General features: G+C 39.7%; 3 protein-coding genes and 2 long non-coding RNA genes across 6 annotated transcripts in view; 2 read left to right on the plus strand and 3 right to left on the minus strand.

The window, feature by feature from the left end:
• LOC108252324 overlaps positions 1-1319 on the minus strand; it is a 9607-nt gene extending 8288 nt beyond the window's left edge. The window contains exon 1 of the mRNA XM_017443844.2: positions 1211-1319. The gene's annotated coding sequence lies outside the window, so the exon portion shown is untranslated. The remainder of the gene's footprint in view (positions 1-1210) is intronic.
• The window catches only part of LOC103508229 (mediator of RNA polymerase II transcription subunit 23-like), a 9205-nt gene extending 5374 nt beyond the window's left edge, over positions 1-3831 (plus strand). The window contains exons 3-5 of one of the 2 annotated variants that reach the window (XM_008472761.3): positions 2094-2172; positions 2520-2673; positions 3118-3831. In XM_008472761.3, coding sequence (XP_008470983.1) covers positions 2094-2172; positions 2520-2673; positions 3118-3233 — 349 coding nt within the window. In that variant the 3' untranslated portion in view covers positions 3234-3831. Of the gene's footprint in view, positions 1-2093; positions 2173-2440; positions 2674-3117 lie in introns of both variants that reach the window. The other variant, XM_008472768.3, reaches the window with a different exon arrangement.
• The window catches only part of LOC103508517 (mediator of RNA polymerase II transcription subunit 23), a gene marked incomplete at its 3' end in the record, with an annotated part of 42250 nt that extends 26773 nt beyond the window's left edge, over positions 1-15477 (plus strand). Inside the window, 5 exon segments of the mRNA XM_026822844.1 lie at positions 8494-8659; positions 8997-9228; positions 10153-10269; positions 14824-14859; positions 15193-15477. Coding sequence (XP_026678645.1) covers positions 8494-8659; positions 8997-9228; positions 10153-10269; positions 14824-14859; positions 15193-15477 — 836 coding nt within the window.
• Positions 6365-6923, minus strand: LOC113467091. The gene is made up of 2 exons (XR_003391289.1): positions 6834-6923; positions 6365-6467 (listed from the first exon to the last, which is right to left on the minus strand). It is a non-coding gene; the product is annotated as an uncharacterized LOC113467091 (long non-coding RNA).
• Positions 15478-17182: 1705 nt separating the features above from the next.
• On the minus strand, positions 17183-17805 carry LOC113467094. The gene is made up of 2 exons (XR_003391291.1): positions 17708-17805; positions 17183-17439 (listed from the first exon to the last, which is right to left on the minus strand). It is a non-coding gene; the product is annotated as an uncharacterized LOC113467094 (long non-coding RNA).
• Positions 17806-18541: the final 736 nt, after the last annotated feature.

Consider the following 18541-nt stretch of genomic DNA (forward strand, 5'->3'; position numbering starts at 1 on the left):
ATGTCTGGCTGGGGACTTTCATAAGGGAGTAAACCAGCTTAGTCTGACTGGGAGGCTTTCAACAGGGAGTATACCAGCCTGAAATTTCCCTCGCTAAAGAAATAGCAAAGGTTGAGTCCGAAGGGCATGCATCCACTCGTAAAATTTTTGTACCCAAAAACCAAATTTCAGCCCAAAGCAATTGCCCCAGGGCGGATTGAGAGGCTGACGAAAAATGCATAAATTTTACGAGTGAATGTCCTTTGCATTCAACCTTTGCTTTTTCTTTAGCAAGGGGAATGGCTTGTATCCTTCCTGCTTAAAGTCCGCAGCCAGACAATTTCCCATTAACCTAAAAAGATAAACCCCCCCTTTTTTTAAAGATGAGTGTTTCACCGCCGTTTTTATTGCCGGGTACATTTTAGTTTAGGACTACTGCAATGAAATTCTTCCATTCTTCTCTTCCACTCACCAGGTTACAACTGAAAAGGAAGCTGGTTTACGCCGTGCTGGCCTCTCTGTGTGAAATCCGACCCCCCGGCTGGTCCCTATCCGATCAGTACCTCCAGTATATGAGTAACACCGGAGGTGACAAACCTCCCTGGATTCCCGACCTGGACTACTACATTTACCTTGTCAAGCGGGTCGTTGACAGTATCCTTTATATGGAACTAAATTCGCCGACCTCGCTGACAAGGATGCGTTACTGGACCATTCCACAGAGCATCTGGTGGAAATTGGAATTCTTTGAAATGATTGACGCATTGTTCAGGCAACGCCGATTGGATGAGGTTCTGCTCTTGAGAGACAAATGTGACTGCGCCAGTGAGGTTTGGGGAGGTTTCGAATATTGCAAGTCTTTTCTGACCTCGCTGGTTTGTTTCGGTGGCCGAGTGGTCGAGGCGCTCGTCTGCTGAGTTGATGGGCGTGGGTTCGATTCCTGGCCAAAGGAAGGATTTTACCAACCAACGATTTTTTTTTGAGAGGTTTAATTAGAGAACTGAGGGAAGACAGGATAGGAGAAAGCTAGCCATTCCGAGAACGAACATTATCTATGTAGGATAAAGTTCGCCCCGGACGGGAACTGAACCTGCGACCTAGCGCTGCTGCCCGCTAGCCAGGCTAACATTGGTCTTACTCTATTGAAGAATTTTTGAGAGGGACCAATTCACCTAAAAAATAAAAAAAAAAAAAAATAATAAATAAAGCGGGAATAAATTTTCTGAATATCCTTTGATTCCAACACTATTGAAGCAGCAGATTCGTTATGTTGATGTCCAATTTTCCTTTGACTTTGTTCGTTCTTTTCTCAACGTCTTTTGTTTGCAATGTCTTTTATCCTGTTGATTGGTCTTATCGTCTCGAAATAGAAGAGAGAATGAAGACAGGATAGGAGAAAACCAGCCCTTCCGAGAACGAACATTATCCCATCAGGATAAAATCCGCCCCGGGCGGGAATCGAACCCGCAGCCTAGCGCTTACAAGGCAGACTTTGAAGAGTTTTGATATAATTGTCCCGAAATAGAAGAGAGAAGGATAGGATATTAGAAACCCCGCCCCGGGCGGGAATCGAACCCGCGAGCTAGCGCTTACAAGGCAGACACGCTACCATGCTACCAACCAAGCCAACCAGGCTGGCATTAATTAATTTAATTTTACTTTAAATTTCAGGTTCATTAGTACAGTAAATAACCATTCTTCTGAATTTCAGGTTCATTAGAATTAATCAATAGGGGAGAATGAAAACAGATTGCTTTTTTTGCTTTACAATATTAAAATATTGTAAAACAAAAAAAGCGTTGTAAAAATAATAATAATAAAAATAAAAAAAATCAATAGGGGAAAATGAAAATAGATCGCTTTTTTTGTTTTACAACAATAAAATATTGTAAAAAAAAAAAAAAAAGCGTTTTCATTTTCCCCTATTGATTCTAATGTGTATCTACCTTTAATTTCCGGTTCATTAGTACGGTAAATAATAACTATTCTTCTGAATTCTAGGTTCATTAGTACAGTAAATAATGACTATTCTTCTGAATTTCAGGTTCATTAGAATTATTAGGAACCAACTATAGTACAGTACAGTAAACAATTACCATCCTCCTGTATTTCAGGTTCATCAAGAAGCGACTAGCGCCGTGCGTCAAAAGCGAGCAACAGTTCATCTTTCTCTGTCACGTGATTGGTCCGTTCCTATACCCTTGAAAGTTCTAACTTTATAATATTCATTAGAATCATTAGGAACTAACTATAGTACAGTAAACAAATACCATCCTCCTGCATTTCAGGTTCATCAAGAAGCGACTAGCGCCGTGCGTCAAAAGCGAGCAACAGTTCATCTTTCTCTGTCACGTGATTGGTCCGTTCCTCCAGCGGTTCAACTCGGAGCGACCCAAGGCTGTCATGGACTTGACGGTCACCCTGTATAATGCTCTGGAGAGCGTGGATAAGAGCATTTCAGGTTCATCAAGAAACGACTAGCGCCGTGCGTCAAAAGCGAGCAACAGTTCATCTTTCTCTGTCACGTGATTGGTCCCTTCCTCCAGCGGTTCAACTCGGAGCGACCCAAGGCTGTCATGGACTTAACGGTCACCCTGTATAATGCTCTGGAGAGCGTGGATAAGAACAGTGTGCACATGTCTCATATGGATGAGATTTGTGACCTCCTGTATCACATCAAGTATATGTTTGTCGGTGAGTGAGAGGAAAACATAATGGTGTCAATCACATATTTTTACTTTCTATTACATTAAGTAAAGCCCACCTCTGTGGCGGAGTGGTCAAGAGCACTGACTTTCAACCTGGAGGTACTGGGTTCGAATCCCGGCCAGGGCGAAAATTTTGTCCGAACTTTTTCGTTCTTATATAGGCATGGCTGTAAAAGAAAAACTTGAAGTAATGCGAAAGTGGTAAAGCGAAGCTAAACGAGTAGGTACTATGTAATGATCTAATGATAAAGTATCGTAATCGGTCCTAATTTTCAAAATTGGGAAAAGGTTGGAAATATCCGTTTTAGGGTCCCCTAATTCCAAGAAAGTGGTTTTTAGCCCATGACCTGTACGTAGTACCTACGTTTTTTTGTCAGTAAGTGACTTAGTGAAATTATGCTTGAAATTCACTTCTGTTGGGTATTTTCAGGTGATCTAATGAAGAGTGAAGTGGAAGGGATCATTCGGAAGTTGCGTCCTGCTCTTCAGATGAGGCTGCGATTTATTTCCCATCTCAATATCGACGAGATCATTAGCAACACGTGAACATATTGAAGCGCGCACATTTTTAAAGAGGTTTGACCGAGGGATTCGTAGAAGTTTAATCCATCCTTTAGGGCTGTCTAGCCCACCTAAGCCTCAGATTGGGCTTGTTGTGTATGGAGTTGAGCTGAATAATTATCTTTGACCGAGGGAACTTGTAATCCAGTTCTTATCGGCCAAAAAGCGAAGATGGAAGACAGGATAACAGAAAGCCAGTCGGTCAAAGAAGGAACCTCATATGTTCACAATGAAGTCCGCGGGAATCGAACTCAGGACCTGGCGCTTACAAGGTAAACGCGCGACCCTCCAAGCCAACTAGGCTCGTTGCTCACACCTATATTTATGAACAAAAATTATCGTCCTCAATTTTGGCTTATCAAATGGTCACCGCTTCGGAGGAATGAACTATACAGTTCACTCTTATGCAACCTACTTTGAAGGCAGACGTTTTAGATATTTTAGAACTATCTTGATAGGTAGAATACTTAAGTATCTATAGTATACAACATATTAAATTTGGTATTTAAACTCGTGATTTATGTATATTTTTTGTGATAATTTGTACATAGGTAGGTACCTAACTTAATAAAATAAAAGACAATGAAAAATAAAAATAAATGTTTTCCGTGTCTCCTTTTGGTTAGCAAAATTTTGATAGCTTAAAAAAAAGGAGGTGAACTATTCAAAAAACTATTCATTCATTAACATTTTTGCAACAAGAAAAAATTGACGTACAAATGTTATTTTTTTTTCCCCCCAATAGTTACCATGCTGAAACTATGGTTAATAATTGAGGGAAATCCCATTCTACCGAGCAGTTCCTACCATCTCCATGAAAAAACAATAGCCATGATGTATTTTCTGTGCATGCACTGTGAAGTTTATTTTGGGATTAGCCCCTGAATAGAAATTTGTTGCCTTGGATTTGGGATTTTGATCAAGGTTTGCCAAAGTGCTTGAGTGCAACCGTTTTCATGATGCTATAGTCATTGTGATAACTACTCCTGGTTTTACAAATAATATCTATCAGAATTTCAATGGGTAAAGTACAAAACAAACTGGTTTTGGTTCTAAGAGCTTGGGCTAAGACCCGGGCGTATTTTCGAATGTCACTGTACATGTAGGCAAGTTCTTTATCATCTAATTTTAACTTGAAAAGCTGCCCGTTCAAAAACATTAGTAAAGTAGCATATCTAGATAAGAAAATGCACACATTTTCCCAAGATTTAAAATAATTTGCACTACATTTAAATGTATCATGGTCTAGAATTTGATAAGATTTTGTGTTGGGGAAACTATGAAATGTGACAAATATTTGTTCCTTGCAGGGTTGACGTTGGTTCAATTCTTGTACCAATATTATATTGAACTCGTTTATGGGGATCAATGACTGTGTTCTCAGTTGACTGCTGTAGAATATTTTATTAATTTTCTTAAAAAGTACAAGTTTACTATTGATTACTTTATATAGTACAATGGACTGTCCAAAAAGTAGTATAACACTATTATTATTTGACACAATTAGATCAGATGACGGTTCTTGTGGATATCTTGTCTTGATTTTACTCGTAGTTTTACAATAATACTTATTGTTGTCTGAATAAATTTTCCACAATTTGAGATACAACTCTCCATCATGGTCATCTACACATGATGTAACAAAATATTCCTTGTTAAGGGTTTCTAGTTTCAAGAAATCTGTAACTACACGTCGGTTTCGTGATATCATTCTTGTTTCTTTGATTTCTTCAATCACAAATTTCTTCTCCTCTAATGAAAAAATATCAATATCAGAAGAAGCAAATGGGGTATGGTTATATAAAATTACAAGAAATCCATCCAAATGTTTAATCTGCAGAATTCTTTTATCATAATCAATCACTATGGCAAACTGTTTTTGTCCCGTGAGAGCACAACAGATCACCTCGCTGGTTTGTTTCGGTGGCCGATTTTTCCTGCTCTATGACTTTGAAACATCACCCAAGTAAGCGCAACTGGTCTATTCTTCAAACCTGCCTTGGTGGCGTAGTGGTTAAGACGCTCGCCTGGTAAACAGGAGGGCGTGGGTACGATCGCAGCTGAGCCATGGAATTTTATCCTCATTTATTTGAGAATTTGACCACATAATAATGGAGCTCTAAGGGTTAGGTGGTAGAGAACGCCTCCGGCGTTGGAGGTCTTATCTTCCCGAATGTGAAGAGAGAAGGACAGGATAGCTGAAAACCAGACGTTCTGAAAACGAACCTTATCTGTTTAGGATAAAAGTTAGTCCCCAGTGGGATTCGAACTTTTTATTTTAAGATTGAATCTCGGCATCACTTGGCAATACTCCAGGGCACATTCTTTTACATCCATGCCTATCCAAGGACGGAAAAGTATGGAAAATATCCTGGCTGGGATTCGAACCCCACACCTTCGGATTGAGAGGCGGTGCTCTTGACCACAGAAATCTCCACAGAGGAGGAGATTCGAAACCGCTACCCTCCGACCTAACTTGATTATTTCTCTTCACATCATCAAAATCAAAAGATTTGTGTTGCAAAGGTGTCCATTTACAATGGAGCAGTTGCAAATGGGTAAAAATTATTAATAAATGGTCGATTCCTATGAAAAAAGTTGGGAAAAATCCAAATCTGAGATCAAAACTCCGAAATAATTACTGTAAAAGGTCGAAAATTCAATTTTTACTTTCCGTCAGAGTCCTGAGCTCTGACGTCAGACTTCAGGAGATGCGCAGAAACGTATGCGCACAAACATGAATTGCGCAGAAATGCATGCGCACAAACAGATTAATGTGTTGCCTGCGAGGGAGCTTTGCTCGGGACATTTGATGCGACGTCATCGCCTACGAGAGCGTATGCCGTGACGTCAAAGTTTACGATTTACCGGTATTTTTTAAATCGATTTATCTCGAGATCTAGAAGTCGTAGAAGAAAAACGATTTACCGGTATTTTTTAAATCGATTTATCTCGGGATCTAGAAGTTGTAGAAGAAAAAGAAAAATTCCGTTGGTCCTCATTTTTCCTGCTGTATGACTTTGAAACATCACCCAAGTAAGCGCGACTGTGCTATTTCTTTCATCGAGAAGCTGAACTTTCCCACTTACCTGTCTCAGATGATCACTAGGTGTGGATAGTTGTAGTACAAGCGCCTTCATGAATTCAGTCAAACAACACAGTGTACTCTTATTATTACCGTGACCAAATGTTAGATTAGTCAATGTCATGCCAGCATATCTGAAAACCAAACCAAGTACATAAGTCAAAAAGTCAAAATACATGGCACTTTATGTAATAGCACATTGGAAGCACCAGTTCTAAATAGACATAGGTCGCTGAAGTTAACCAACGTTGTCCGTGGTTAGTATCCGATTGGGTGACGATCTAGGCAATCGGGCATTGCTGACTTTTTCCAGCTCCACTCTAGCTGAGTTAATGTCCATTGTTGCCGAATGGAGGTTAAAACTATCGTCACTAAACACCTCAGGAGTTATACAATGACGTTAAACCCCTTCAAAAAAACTGCTTTCTGTCCTGCTGAAAAATAGGAAATCCAAGATGGCATTGTTTCCGTTTCAGAAAGGAACATATAACTATACATACCTTCTAAGTATAATGCAGTATTTGTTGGTAAGTCCATGACATTGGGTGTCTACTTGTATGAGTTTAGCCAAGGTGAACAGAGCAGTGACATTTGATGTGACGTCATCGCCTACGGAAGCGTATGCCGTGACGTCAAACTTCCCGATTTACCGGTATTTTTTAAATCGATTTATCTCGGTATCTAGAAGTCGTAGAAGAAAAATAAAAATTCCGTTGGTCCAATTTTTCCTGCTCTATGACATCACCCAAGTAAGCGCAACTGATCTATTCTTCAAACCTGCCTTGGTGGCGTAGTGGTTAAGACGCTCGCCTGGTAAACAGGAGGGCGTGGGTACGATCTCAGCTGAGCCATGGAATTTTATTCACATTTATTTGAGAATTTGACCACATAATAACGGAGCTCTAAGGGTTAGGTGGTAGAGAACGCTTCCGGCGTTAACCTCGCTTAGTGGTTCCCTTCCACTCGAGAGTCTGTTGTTGTTATTATTATTATTATTATTATTATTCAAATCCCTCTCGAGGATTTTTCCCCTCCAATTTTGCCAACTCTTTTCCCTTAACCAACGTTGCCAACTCAGCACTCAACGGCGACCCCCCATTCCCCCCTACGGACTGGCGGTTCAACGAGTTTCCCAATCCCGCTGCTCACGCTCTCTATGTGATGGGTTAGTGGTTCCCTTCCACTCCAGTGTCTGTTATTATTATTATTCAAATCCCTCTCGAGGATTTTTTTCCCTCCAATGTTGCCAACTCTTTTCCCTTAACCAACGTTGCCAAATCAGCACTCAACGGCGACCCCCCATTCCCCCCTACGGACTGGCGGTTCAACGAGTTTCCCAATCCCGCTGCTCACGCTCTCTATGTGACCTGTGTGGAACTAATGGGACTACCAGTGCCTCCAGAACAAGTGGGTAATGCCCTCCTGGATGTAATCATGCGAGGGTAAGTAAGCAAACCTCAGTGGTGCAGTGGTTAACGCGTTGGACTTCGGATCTGGAGGTTGGTGGTTCGAGTCTAAGTGGAGTTACAGGATTTAAAAAAAGTGGAACTAATGGGACTACCAGTGCCTCCAGAACAAGTGAGTAATGGCCTCCTGGATGTAATCATGCGAGGGTAAGTAAGGAGCAAATATACTTTAGTACGGGGGTCGAGTGGATTGGAATACATCGCATGCCTTAAGGCACACTCCATTTGTCAAGGGTAAGGAGCAAATATCTTGCAAGATATCTTACATGTCCAATTTTGTAAGAATACCTGAAGCTCGTGGATAATCACAGAAGGAGGAAAAATGTCAGAAGCTGTTTTCTCCTCAGTCGACACAAACTTCAGATATTCAGCTGTTTTAGACGAGGAGGATTCTGCTCCATGCTTAATGTGCTTGTGAACGATTGTTATGTAAAAAAAACTACCTACCCACAAAATTTGTCAATTGGAAACTTGCTTCGCTCGTTTAGTTAAAATATTCTATCCTTCCAGATACACGGTGGCGAATCCTCGAAGTTTGAGATGGATGAAAACAATTTTCTAAAGAAAGCTTAAGTTTTTTTCTTCTCCGGAATTAATATTTTACACCCAACCCCATTTAAATAGGAAAAGGCGAAGAGGAAGAAGGATATTTTTCGCCCAAATTTTTCATTCTCTCAATTCCTTCGTGTTTCAGGTTTGCTTCTTCATCATTCAACTTCTCCTATTCAAAGCGGCCGAGTTTCGCAATCGTGTGTCGGAATTTGTCAAGGAGAACTCGCCAGAACACTGGAAACAATCCGACTGGCACGAGAAACATCTCGCCTTCCATCAGAACTATCCGGAAAAATTCGCACCAGAAGGTGAGAATACTAGTGTAACCTCCGTGGCCGAGTGGGTATCACACTAGGCTTTTTATTATTATTATTATTTTTAATTTCATAATCAAGCAAGGTCCTCTGATGTAAACCTTATGTATTGTACTGTTAAAGCCATAAAATACACGAGACCTTGTGTAGACTGCTGGGGTAAAGGGACTTTTTGGTCTCATCTTTTTAGTCTTTTTTGGGATTGTTGATTTATCCGCATCCCGACTGTTTTGTTAATGATGAAGGAGTGTAATGTTATTTCCTTGATACCTACCAGTGGGTTTGAAATGACTTATTATTTATAATGCTTAAAGCAGACCAATAAGATTAGCCAATTTCGGTTCGTCCCCGTACCAATCCCTTCCCGTCTACTTTGGTAACGTGTGCCTGCGCTTTCTACCGGTATTCGACATCGTCATACATCGTTATCTGGACCTACCTCCCGTCACCAAATCCCTGGAGACGCTGCTGGAACACCTGGGCTGCCTGTACAAGTTCCATGACAGACCCATCACCTACCTCTACAACACGCTGCACTACTTCGATAAGAAGCTGAGAGACAGGTAATTTCAATTCCTCTTAACACTATGTCTGGCTGGGGGATCAAGTTCATTTGGCGCCCTGTTCAAAAATCCAAATGCCGCCCCCCCTTAATACGCCATTAATTCTTACAACGCGTCAATTTTGATACATTATGTCTGGCTGGGGACTTTCATAAGGGAGTAAACCAGCTTAGTCTGACTGGGAGGCTTTCAACAGGGAGTATACAGTATACCAGCCTGAAATTTCCCTCGCTAAAGAAATGCAAAGGTTGAGTCCGAAGGGCATGCATCCACTCGTAAAATTTTTGTACCCAAAAACCAAATTTCAGCCCAAAGCAATTGCCCCAGGGCGGATTGAGAGGCTGACGAAATCAACACTATGTCTGGCTGGGGGATCAAGTTCATTTGGCGCCCTGTTCAAAAATCCAAATGCCGCCCCCCTTAATACGCCATTAATTGTTACAACGCGTCAATATTGATACATCATGTCTGGCTGGGGACTTTCATAAGGGAGTAAACCAGCTTAGTCTGACTGGGAGGCTTTCAACAGGGAGTATACCAGCCTGAAATTTCCCTCGCTAAAGAAATAGCAAAGGTTGAGTCCGAAGGGCATGCATCCACTCGTAAATTTTTTTACCCAAAAACCAAATTTCAGCCCAAAGCAATTGTCCCAGGGCGGATTGAGAGGCTGACGAAAAATGCATAAATTTTACGAGTGAATGTCCTTCGCACTCAACCTTTGCTTTTTCTTTAGCAAGGGGAATTTAAGGCTTGTATCCTTCCTGCTTAAAGTCTCCAGCCAGATAATTGCCCATTAACACCTAAAAAGATAAACCCCTCCCTTTTTTTAAAGATGGGTGTTTCACCGCCGTTTTTATTGCCGGGTCCATTTTAGTTTAGGATCATTGCACTGAAATTCTTCCATTCTTCTCTTCCACTCACCAGGTTACAACTGAAAAGAAAGCTGGTTTACGCCGTGCTGGCCTCTCTGTGTGAAATCCGACCCCCCGGCTGGTCCCTATCCGATCAGTACCTCCAGTATATGAGTAAGCAGCTGTCTAGGCAGGACTGTTGTCCAGTCCAATATTGTTGCCAGACCAGAGGGCACTTTTTCAGAAGTCATGTCAATGGAAAATTTGCTACAAAAAGGAGCTGTCACAAACCAGTGACCAGTGTTATTATAGGGTTAGGTTACATGCAAAAAGAACTTTCACAATTTGGGCAGTGACCAGTGTTTTTATAGGGTTAGGTTGAACACAAAAAGGGGATTTCTTTTTCATTCTCATGGCTTCTGAATAATTACTGACCGGAGGACAGAACAATTAATTTTGAATTCACAATCAGATAGGTCTACCTGATATTGAATGGCTGGCCTTAGGCTTCTTTCTCTGGTGACTATGAGGTTGTGGTTATGTACCGGGTTGGGGAACAAACTGGTTTTGGTTCTAAGAGCTTGGGCTAAGACCCGGGCGTATTTTCGAATGTCACTGTACATGTAGGCAAGTTCTTTATCATCTAATTTTAACTTGAAAAGCTGCCCGTTCAAAAACATTAGTAAAGTAGCATATCTAGATAAGAAAATGCACACATTTTCCCAAGATTTAAAATAATTTGCACTACATTTAAATGTATCATGGTCTAGAATTTGATAAGATTTTGTGTTGGGGAAACTATGAAATGTGACAAATATTTGTTCCTTGCAGGGTTGACGTTGACACATTTTCCCAAGATCGAAAATAATTTGCATTACATTTTAATGTATCATGGTCTAGAATTTGATAAGATTTTGTGTTGGGGAAACTATGAAATGTGACAAATATTTGTTCCTTGCAGGGTTGACGTTGGTTCAATTCTTGTACCAATATTATATTGAACTCGTTTATGGGGATCAATGACTGTGTTCTCAGTTGACTGCTGTAGAATATTTTATTAATTTTCTTAAAAAGTACAAGGTTACTATTGATTACTTTATATAGTACAATGGACTGTCCAAAAAGTAGTATAACACTATTATTATTTGACACAATTAGATCAGATGACGGTTCTTGTGGATATCTTGTCTTGATTTTACTCGTAGTTTTACAATAATACTTATTGTTGTCTGAATAAATTTTCCACAATTTGAGATACAACTCTCCATCATGGTCATCTACACATGATGTAACAAAATATTCCTTGTTAAGGGTTTCTAGTTTCAAGAAATCTGTAACTACACGTCGGTTTCGTGATATCATTCTTGTTTCTTTGATTTCTTCAATCACAAATTTCTTCTCCTCTAATGAAAAAATATCAATATCAGAAGAAGCAAATGGGGTATGGTTATATAAAATTACAAGAAATCCATCCAAATGTTTAATCTGCAGAATTCTTTTATCATAATCAATCACTATGGCAAACTGTTTTTGTCCCGTGAGAGCACAACAGATAACAAATTCGCTACCCATTTCTTGATAATGCAAAAAAGTCTCACTGTCTATCTTTTCTAAGAGATTCACTACACCAAATGAATCTTCATATGTGATTTGTCTCTTGTAACTGCAAGACATATGTGTCATGGTTTCATTTAAAATGCATTTCTTAAGCTGTTGCTCTTCATTTACCCATTTCTTGATAATGCAAAAAAGTCTCACTGTCTATCTTTTCTAAGAGATTCACTACACCAAATGATTCTTCATATGTGATTTGTCTCTTGTAACTGCAAGACATATGTGTCATGGTTTCATTTAAAATGCATTTCTTAAGCTGTTGCTCTTCATCGATAATGATCATTTCTCTATCAGAAAGGCATATTACAGACTCTATAGCCGTTGTAACATCAGATTCTATACCTACAAGTTTTTCTCTTCTAGGGAAAAAATCTCGAGGTTGTCTAGATATACACTTTGTCTGAGCACACGTACAATTCATATCTACTGCTATCTGATTGAAAATTATCACATGAAGTCCTTTGGGAGTATAAAACTACCAACCTGTGAACAGGAAATCAAAATTGTTTGAGCTGCTATCTGATTGAAAATTATCACATGAAGTCCTTTGGGAGTATAAAACTACCAACCTGTGAACAGGAAATCAAAAATTGTTTGAGTACCTAGTCATACCATTGTATAACATTTTTCCTCCCCTTTTAGGTGCTTTGACACTACGGACAGTTGGTCGTTTGTTGTTTGAGTACCTAGTCATACCATTGTATAACATTTTTCCTCCCCTTTTAGGTGCTTTGACACTACGGACAGTTGGTCGTTTGCACACAGGGCCAGTCCGCAGACAATAATATTGCATAAGTTGGCTTGTACAAGACAGAATTAACATTGAGATTTTGCTGATTTTGAGCAGCTGTCTAGGCAGGACTGTTGTCCAGTGCAATATTGTTGCAAGACCAGGGGGCACTTTTCCAGAAGTCATGTCAATGGAAAATTTGCTACAAAAAGGAGCTGTCACAAGCCAGTGACCAGTGTTATTATAGGGTTAGGTTACATGCAAAAAGAACTTTCACAATTTGGGCAGTGACCAGTGTTTTTATAGGGTTAGGTTGAACACAAAAAGGGGATTTCTTTTTCTTTCTCATGGCTTCTGAATAATTACTGACCGAAGGACAGAACAATTAATTTTGAATTCATCAGATAGGTCTACCTGATATTGAATGGCTGGCCTTAGGCTTCTTTCTCTGGTGACTATGAGGTTGTGGTTATGTACCGGGTTGGGGAAGGCAAGGTTGGTAAGGTAAACTTGATTTTAAGTTACCACTCCCATGCCAAACTGCAGAAACAATATCCTGCTTCACCTAGTCCAAGCTCATCTCATAATCACAACCTGAGTGGTGGGTCTCAGGTGGGTGGTGGGTCATACCTACCTACTCATAAATTTACATCGTGCAAGTTTTGGAATACTCACAAGGGATGTAAGATACCTCTATCATCATGAAATAACAAGGTACATTCATGCACCTAGTCCCAACCAATTTACTTTTTGGAACAGCTCTTTTACTGTTGTCATAGTGGGCTTTTAAATCTTGCCCTTTCACTGGAATTGAAACCAGCTCCTCAATTGTCCTCATGAGCATCAGGCTGACTGGTGAAGCGAACATGCCATTGCCACTAGCTGTTGGCTGATAACATGATACCCAAGAATACAATAGGTATGTACTTACTTTTTTTTTTATTAAAATTACTTTTGAAGCTGATAATGCACGAACAGTTGAACAGTATGTAAACGAACCAATAAAGATAGACTGCTAAAAGGCTCAAACGAAACGGTTTATTCAATGACTAGCATCAATCTTTTTTTTTTTTTTTTTTCAAAAAGAGGGCAGGAAAAAAAATTTAAAATTTTAAATTTCCCTCCCCCGCTTTTTTTTTTTTTTTTCAAAAAGGGCAGGTCGCAGGAAACAATATTCAAAATTTCAAATTTCGCTCCACCGAGTTTCGAGCATTCTGATTGGTGGATTAAAAATAGGCCTCCTTTTGATTGTTATTTAACGCGCACGACTAGGAGAAGCTAGCATTAACTTATGCTGGTAAATTCAGGGGTGCTCAAATTTGGGGAGCTGGGGAACGTGATCTCCATCATCAATATTATCTTCTACTTACCCACTATTACCTACATAATTATATATACTTCTGAGGTAAAGTAAACGTCGGCGTCGTATCATTAATAGGTAATAATCTAATGATAATAAAAAATAATAATATTTACGTAACAATAAAATAAATAAAACCCAGACAAAACCTTTTTTTTACTCCCCCTCTGTAGAATAGGGGATCAGAAATTTGCTCCCGGGGAGAGGGAAATGGACTAAACTGGCCTATTCTAAAATATTCTGGGTACCTACCGAAGTTACCCCTTCTTTAATTAGTCCTAATCCTAATACAGTCGAACCTGGATATAAGAGAATCCAGGGGACCGATCTTTTTTTCTCTTATATCCAGGTTTCCACTAAATCCAGTTTCTCTTATAATGTGACTTTTGGACAAATTTTCTTACATAGAGGTCCAAAGTAAGCGGATTCTCTTATATAGAGGTAAGGGGATTCTCTTGAATAGAGGTACGAGGTAGATAATTCTCTTACATATAGAGGTCTAAGGTAGAGAAATTCTCTTATAGGTATAGAGGTAAATCGATTACCTTAGGCCAGAAAAAATATTGTCTTATATCGAGGTTTTTTCTTATAAATCTAGGTTTTCCTTATATTTCTTCTCTTATATCCAGGTTTTTGGCTCAAAAATGAAGGGCCCAGAAAATTTTCTCTTATATCCAGATTCGACTGTATACTTACCTTCATATATAATAATAGGTACCTGTATAGACGTGTCAATAGTTCAATGTTGACCAAACTAATTAGGACATTAAGCTCTCACACCTCACACTATAGATAAATACCAATCCTAACCAAGTAGGTACCTTAAGGTACCTACTTGTGCCTTGTGGTACTTTCATCTTCTTATCCGATTCCTTCTAGGTAGTTGCTTTTTTTGTGGCGTTAAAAAACATCGCGACATCTATTCTACATAGGTACCTGTAGATACCTATGTCATTCATAAGGACCAGGGAGCAGTACCAAGTCACTAAAACACAGTAAATTAAACCATCGCGCTTTTTTTCCCTACCGGTGTGGAACTAATGGGACTACCCCCTCCTGGATGTAATCATGCGAGGGCAAGTAAGGAGCAAATATCTTGCAAGATATCTTACATGTCCAATTTTGTAAGAATACCTGAAGCTCGTGGAGAATCACAGAAGGAGGAAAAACGTCAGAAGCTGTTTTCTCCTCAGTCGACACAAACTTCAGCTATGCAGCTGTTTTAGACGAGGAGGATTCTGCTCCATGCTTAATGTGCTTGTGAATGATTGTTATGTAAAAAAACTACCTACCCACAAATGTAAATGTACCCACAAATGAACCCACAATGTAAAAAAACTACCTACCCACAAAATTTGTCAATTGGAAACTTGCTTCGCTCGTTTAGTTAAAATATTCTATCCTTCCAGATACACGGTGATAGCGTCAGATCAGATCCACGCCTACATCAACGTGCTCGGACTGCTCATGTCCGCTCTCCCCGATCCATATTGGACCACGCTACAAGACCGTCTCATCCGTGTCATTTCCTCGCCAGCCCTGGTCCAAGGCACGACCAACTGCGACATCTTCGCCCTGTGCAACTTCAACCGTACGCACAACACGTTGCTAGGCAACCAGTATGCGTACACGCTGGCCCTGACACACTCCCTGTGGCATCATGCAGGACTAGGCCAGATATCTTGTGTTCCTCAGTGAGTACATTTTTTCAAAAGAGGTTTGACAGAGGGAACTGTAACTGCTAACTGTAACTGCTAAGGTCTTATCGTCCCGAAATAGAAGAGAGAAGGAAGACAGGATAGGAGAAAGCCAGCCCTTCCGAGAACGAACATTATCCCATCAGGATAAAATCCGCCCCGGGCGGGATTTCTCATGGCTTCTGAATAATTACTGACCGAAGGACAGAACAATTAATTTTGAATTCATCAGATAGGTCTACCTGATATTGAATGGCTGGCCTTAGGCTTCTTTCTCTGGTGACTATGAGGTTGTGGTTATGTACCGGGTTGGGGAAGGCAAGGTTGGTAAGGTAAACTTGATTTTAAGTTACCACTCCCATGCCAAACTGCAGAAACAATATCCTGCCTCACCTAGTCCAAGCTCATCTCATAATCACAACCTGAGTGGTGGGTCTCAGGTAGTGTAGGGTGGGTCAGACCTACCTACTTATAAATTTACATTGTGCAAGTTTTGGAATACTCACAAGGGATGTAAGATACCTCTATCATCATGAAATAACAAAGTACATTCATGCACCTAGTCCCAACCAATTTACTTTTTGGAATAGCTCTTTTACAATTATTAAATTTACTTTTGAAGCTGATAATGCACGAACAGTATGTAAACGAACCAATAAAGATAGACTGCTAAAAGGCTAAAACGAAACGGTTATAGTTTGTTAGAATTAGAAAGAAGGTAGAAGGAAACCTTTTTTTTTTTTTTTTTTTCAAAAAGAATGGTAATAGGGAAATTATCATTATTTCTCATAGAAATTCATTATTTAGCATTTTAATTTTAAGGCAAGAAATGGAATTTGTTTTTTGTTTACCTTCGTATATTTATACTGTCGGCTAGAGCTGGACAGTCACATTACAATACAGGGTTTATACGCTTTTCCTAGAATGAAATTCCATGACTATTCCAGAAAATTTCCACGAGTTTTCCAGCAAAATAAGGGGGTGGAGGTACTTAAAAATCAGTAAGATTACCCCTTCATTTCAATAAAATATGCAATATGCGGAACGTCAATGAATATGAGGGAATGAAATTCCATGACTTTTCCAGAAAATTTCCATGAGTTTTCCAGCAAAATAAGGGGGTGGAGGTACTTAAAAATCAGTAAGATTAAAGGGCAAGAAATGGAATTTGTTTACCTTCGTATATTTATACTGTCGGCTAGAACTGGACAGTCACATTACAATACAGGGTTTATACGCTTTTCCTGGAATGAAATTCGATGACTATTCCAGAAAATTTCCATGAGTTTTCCAGCAAAATAAGGGGGTGGAGGTACTCAAAAATCAGTAAGATTACCCCTTCATTTCAATAAAATATGCAATATGCGGAACGTCAATGAATATGAGAGGGAATGCGCCGCAGGCCGTTTTTCGGAAAAACTTGATATTTAATTTGAAATTTTTTTGTTTTTGACCGGGTGGCAAAATCCATGACTTTTCCAGGTTTTCTTTAAATTTTCACGATATTCCATGACTTTTTGGCCGATTTTCAGATTCCATGACTTTTCCAGGTTTTCCAGTTGGAATATGAGGGGGAATGCGCCGCAGGCCGTTTTTCGGAAAAACTTGATAAGTATTTAATTTGAACATTTTTTGTTTTTGACCGGGTGGCAAATTCCATGACTTTTCCAGGTTTTCTTTAAATTTTCAGATATTCCATGACTTTTTGGCCGATTTTCAGATTCCATGACTTTTCCAGGTTTTCCAGTTTTTCCAAGTCGCGTATAAACCCTGCACCTAAAACTCCCATTACGCCATCAGTCCCATTCTTATCACTACGGCATCATATGAGGAGCAATCGCCTCCGAATGGGGGGAACCTGGTGAGGTTTATTATCCAGGGTGGTACTCTGTGAGCGGGACACCCTGTAACCGCTCATACTGCTAACACTGCTATCCGTGGACCTGCTACTTGGTATATCTGAGAAAAAAAAAAAAAAAAAAAAAAAAAAAAAAAAAAATACCTTCAAAAAGTATTGTTTTTGGAGGGTAGCGCGTCTGCTTTGTAAGCGCTAGGTCGCGGGTTCGATTCAAGCCCGGGCGGATTTATCTTAAAACAAATGAGGTTCGTTCTCGAACGGCTGGCTTTCACCTATCCTGTCTTCCTTTCTCTTTGTTTTCGGACGATAACATCTTAGTAGTGTACAGTCTCCTCTATGGAAATTTTTGAAAGAAAAATAAAATCTTACCTTGACTGGAAACAGATCGAGAGCGTCGCACCTTTGCTTCACACAACTTTCGTTTTCTTTTCAGCCTTCACAGCTCCCGTACGTTGTTGCTCTTGGGTCTAGAGGCGGTTATATATAAAATCTAAACAAGAGAAAACCAGGTAAAAAAATTAGGGAAAACTCGGAACCTCGCGTATTTACCTTAAGAATCACAAGTATTATTATTGCCTTTAATGGTCTGGTAAAATTGGACAGGACTAAGCAGAAAAGAACTGCCATAAGCCAATAATTCCTTTGTATGATTTCTTTTCTGCCTTAATATTATTGGTCCATTGTTTGGTCTATTCAATGAACCCTGTGTTGTCCTTGAAAAGTTAAAGAAAGAATCTGTTGGGCCGCTTTAACCCGAGTCATTTTACCTATTGAACCATGTTAAAACAGTACTAAAACTTATTTTAAAGAGAAAACGAAATGGCGACGGACATGCTCGAAATGCTATGCAAGAAGAGCACGTCATGGGCACTCTTCAATTCGGTAAGTATAGAGTCCTGCCTATATGCTGACGCTTTAGAGTTCGATCGGCGGGACAACTCCCTCTTGCCTGGAGGATGGAAGCTATGGCCGGACTGGTCTTGCTCCTGACCAGGTTCCATTGTTGTAAGAATCATTCACAGGTCGGCAGGTGACCTACAGCGACCAAAGCTCAAGGCTGGCGTCCCTCCTTTATTAAGGTTTTGTCTACTTGGATTTATCATTTGTTCACATTCAAATGAGGAGTGAGTTCATTCTTCGGTCAATTTACCGGAAAAAAATTTTTTTTATAATATCCATTTTACCGTAGACAACTTTAAATTA

Source organism: Diaphorina citri, unplaced genomic scaffold, assembly GCF_000475195.1.
Source record: "Diaphorina citri unplaced genomic scaffold, Diaci psyllid genome assembly version 1.1 scaffold19, whole genome shotgun sequence".
NCBI lineage: Eukaryota > Metazoa > Arthropoda > Insecta > Hemiptera > Psyllidae > Diaphorina > Diaphorina citri.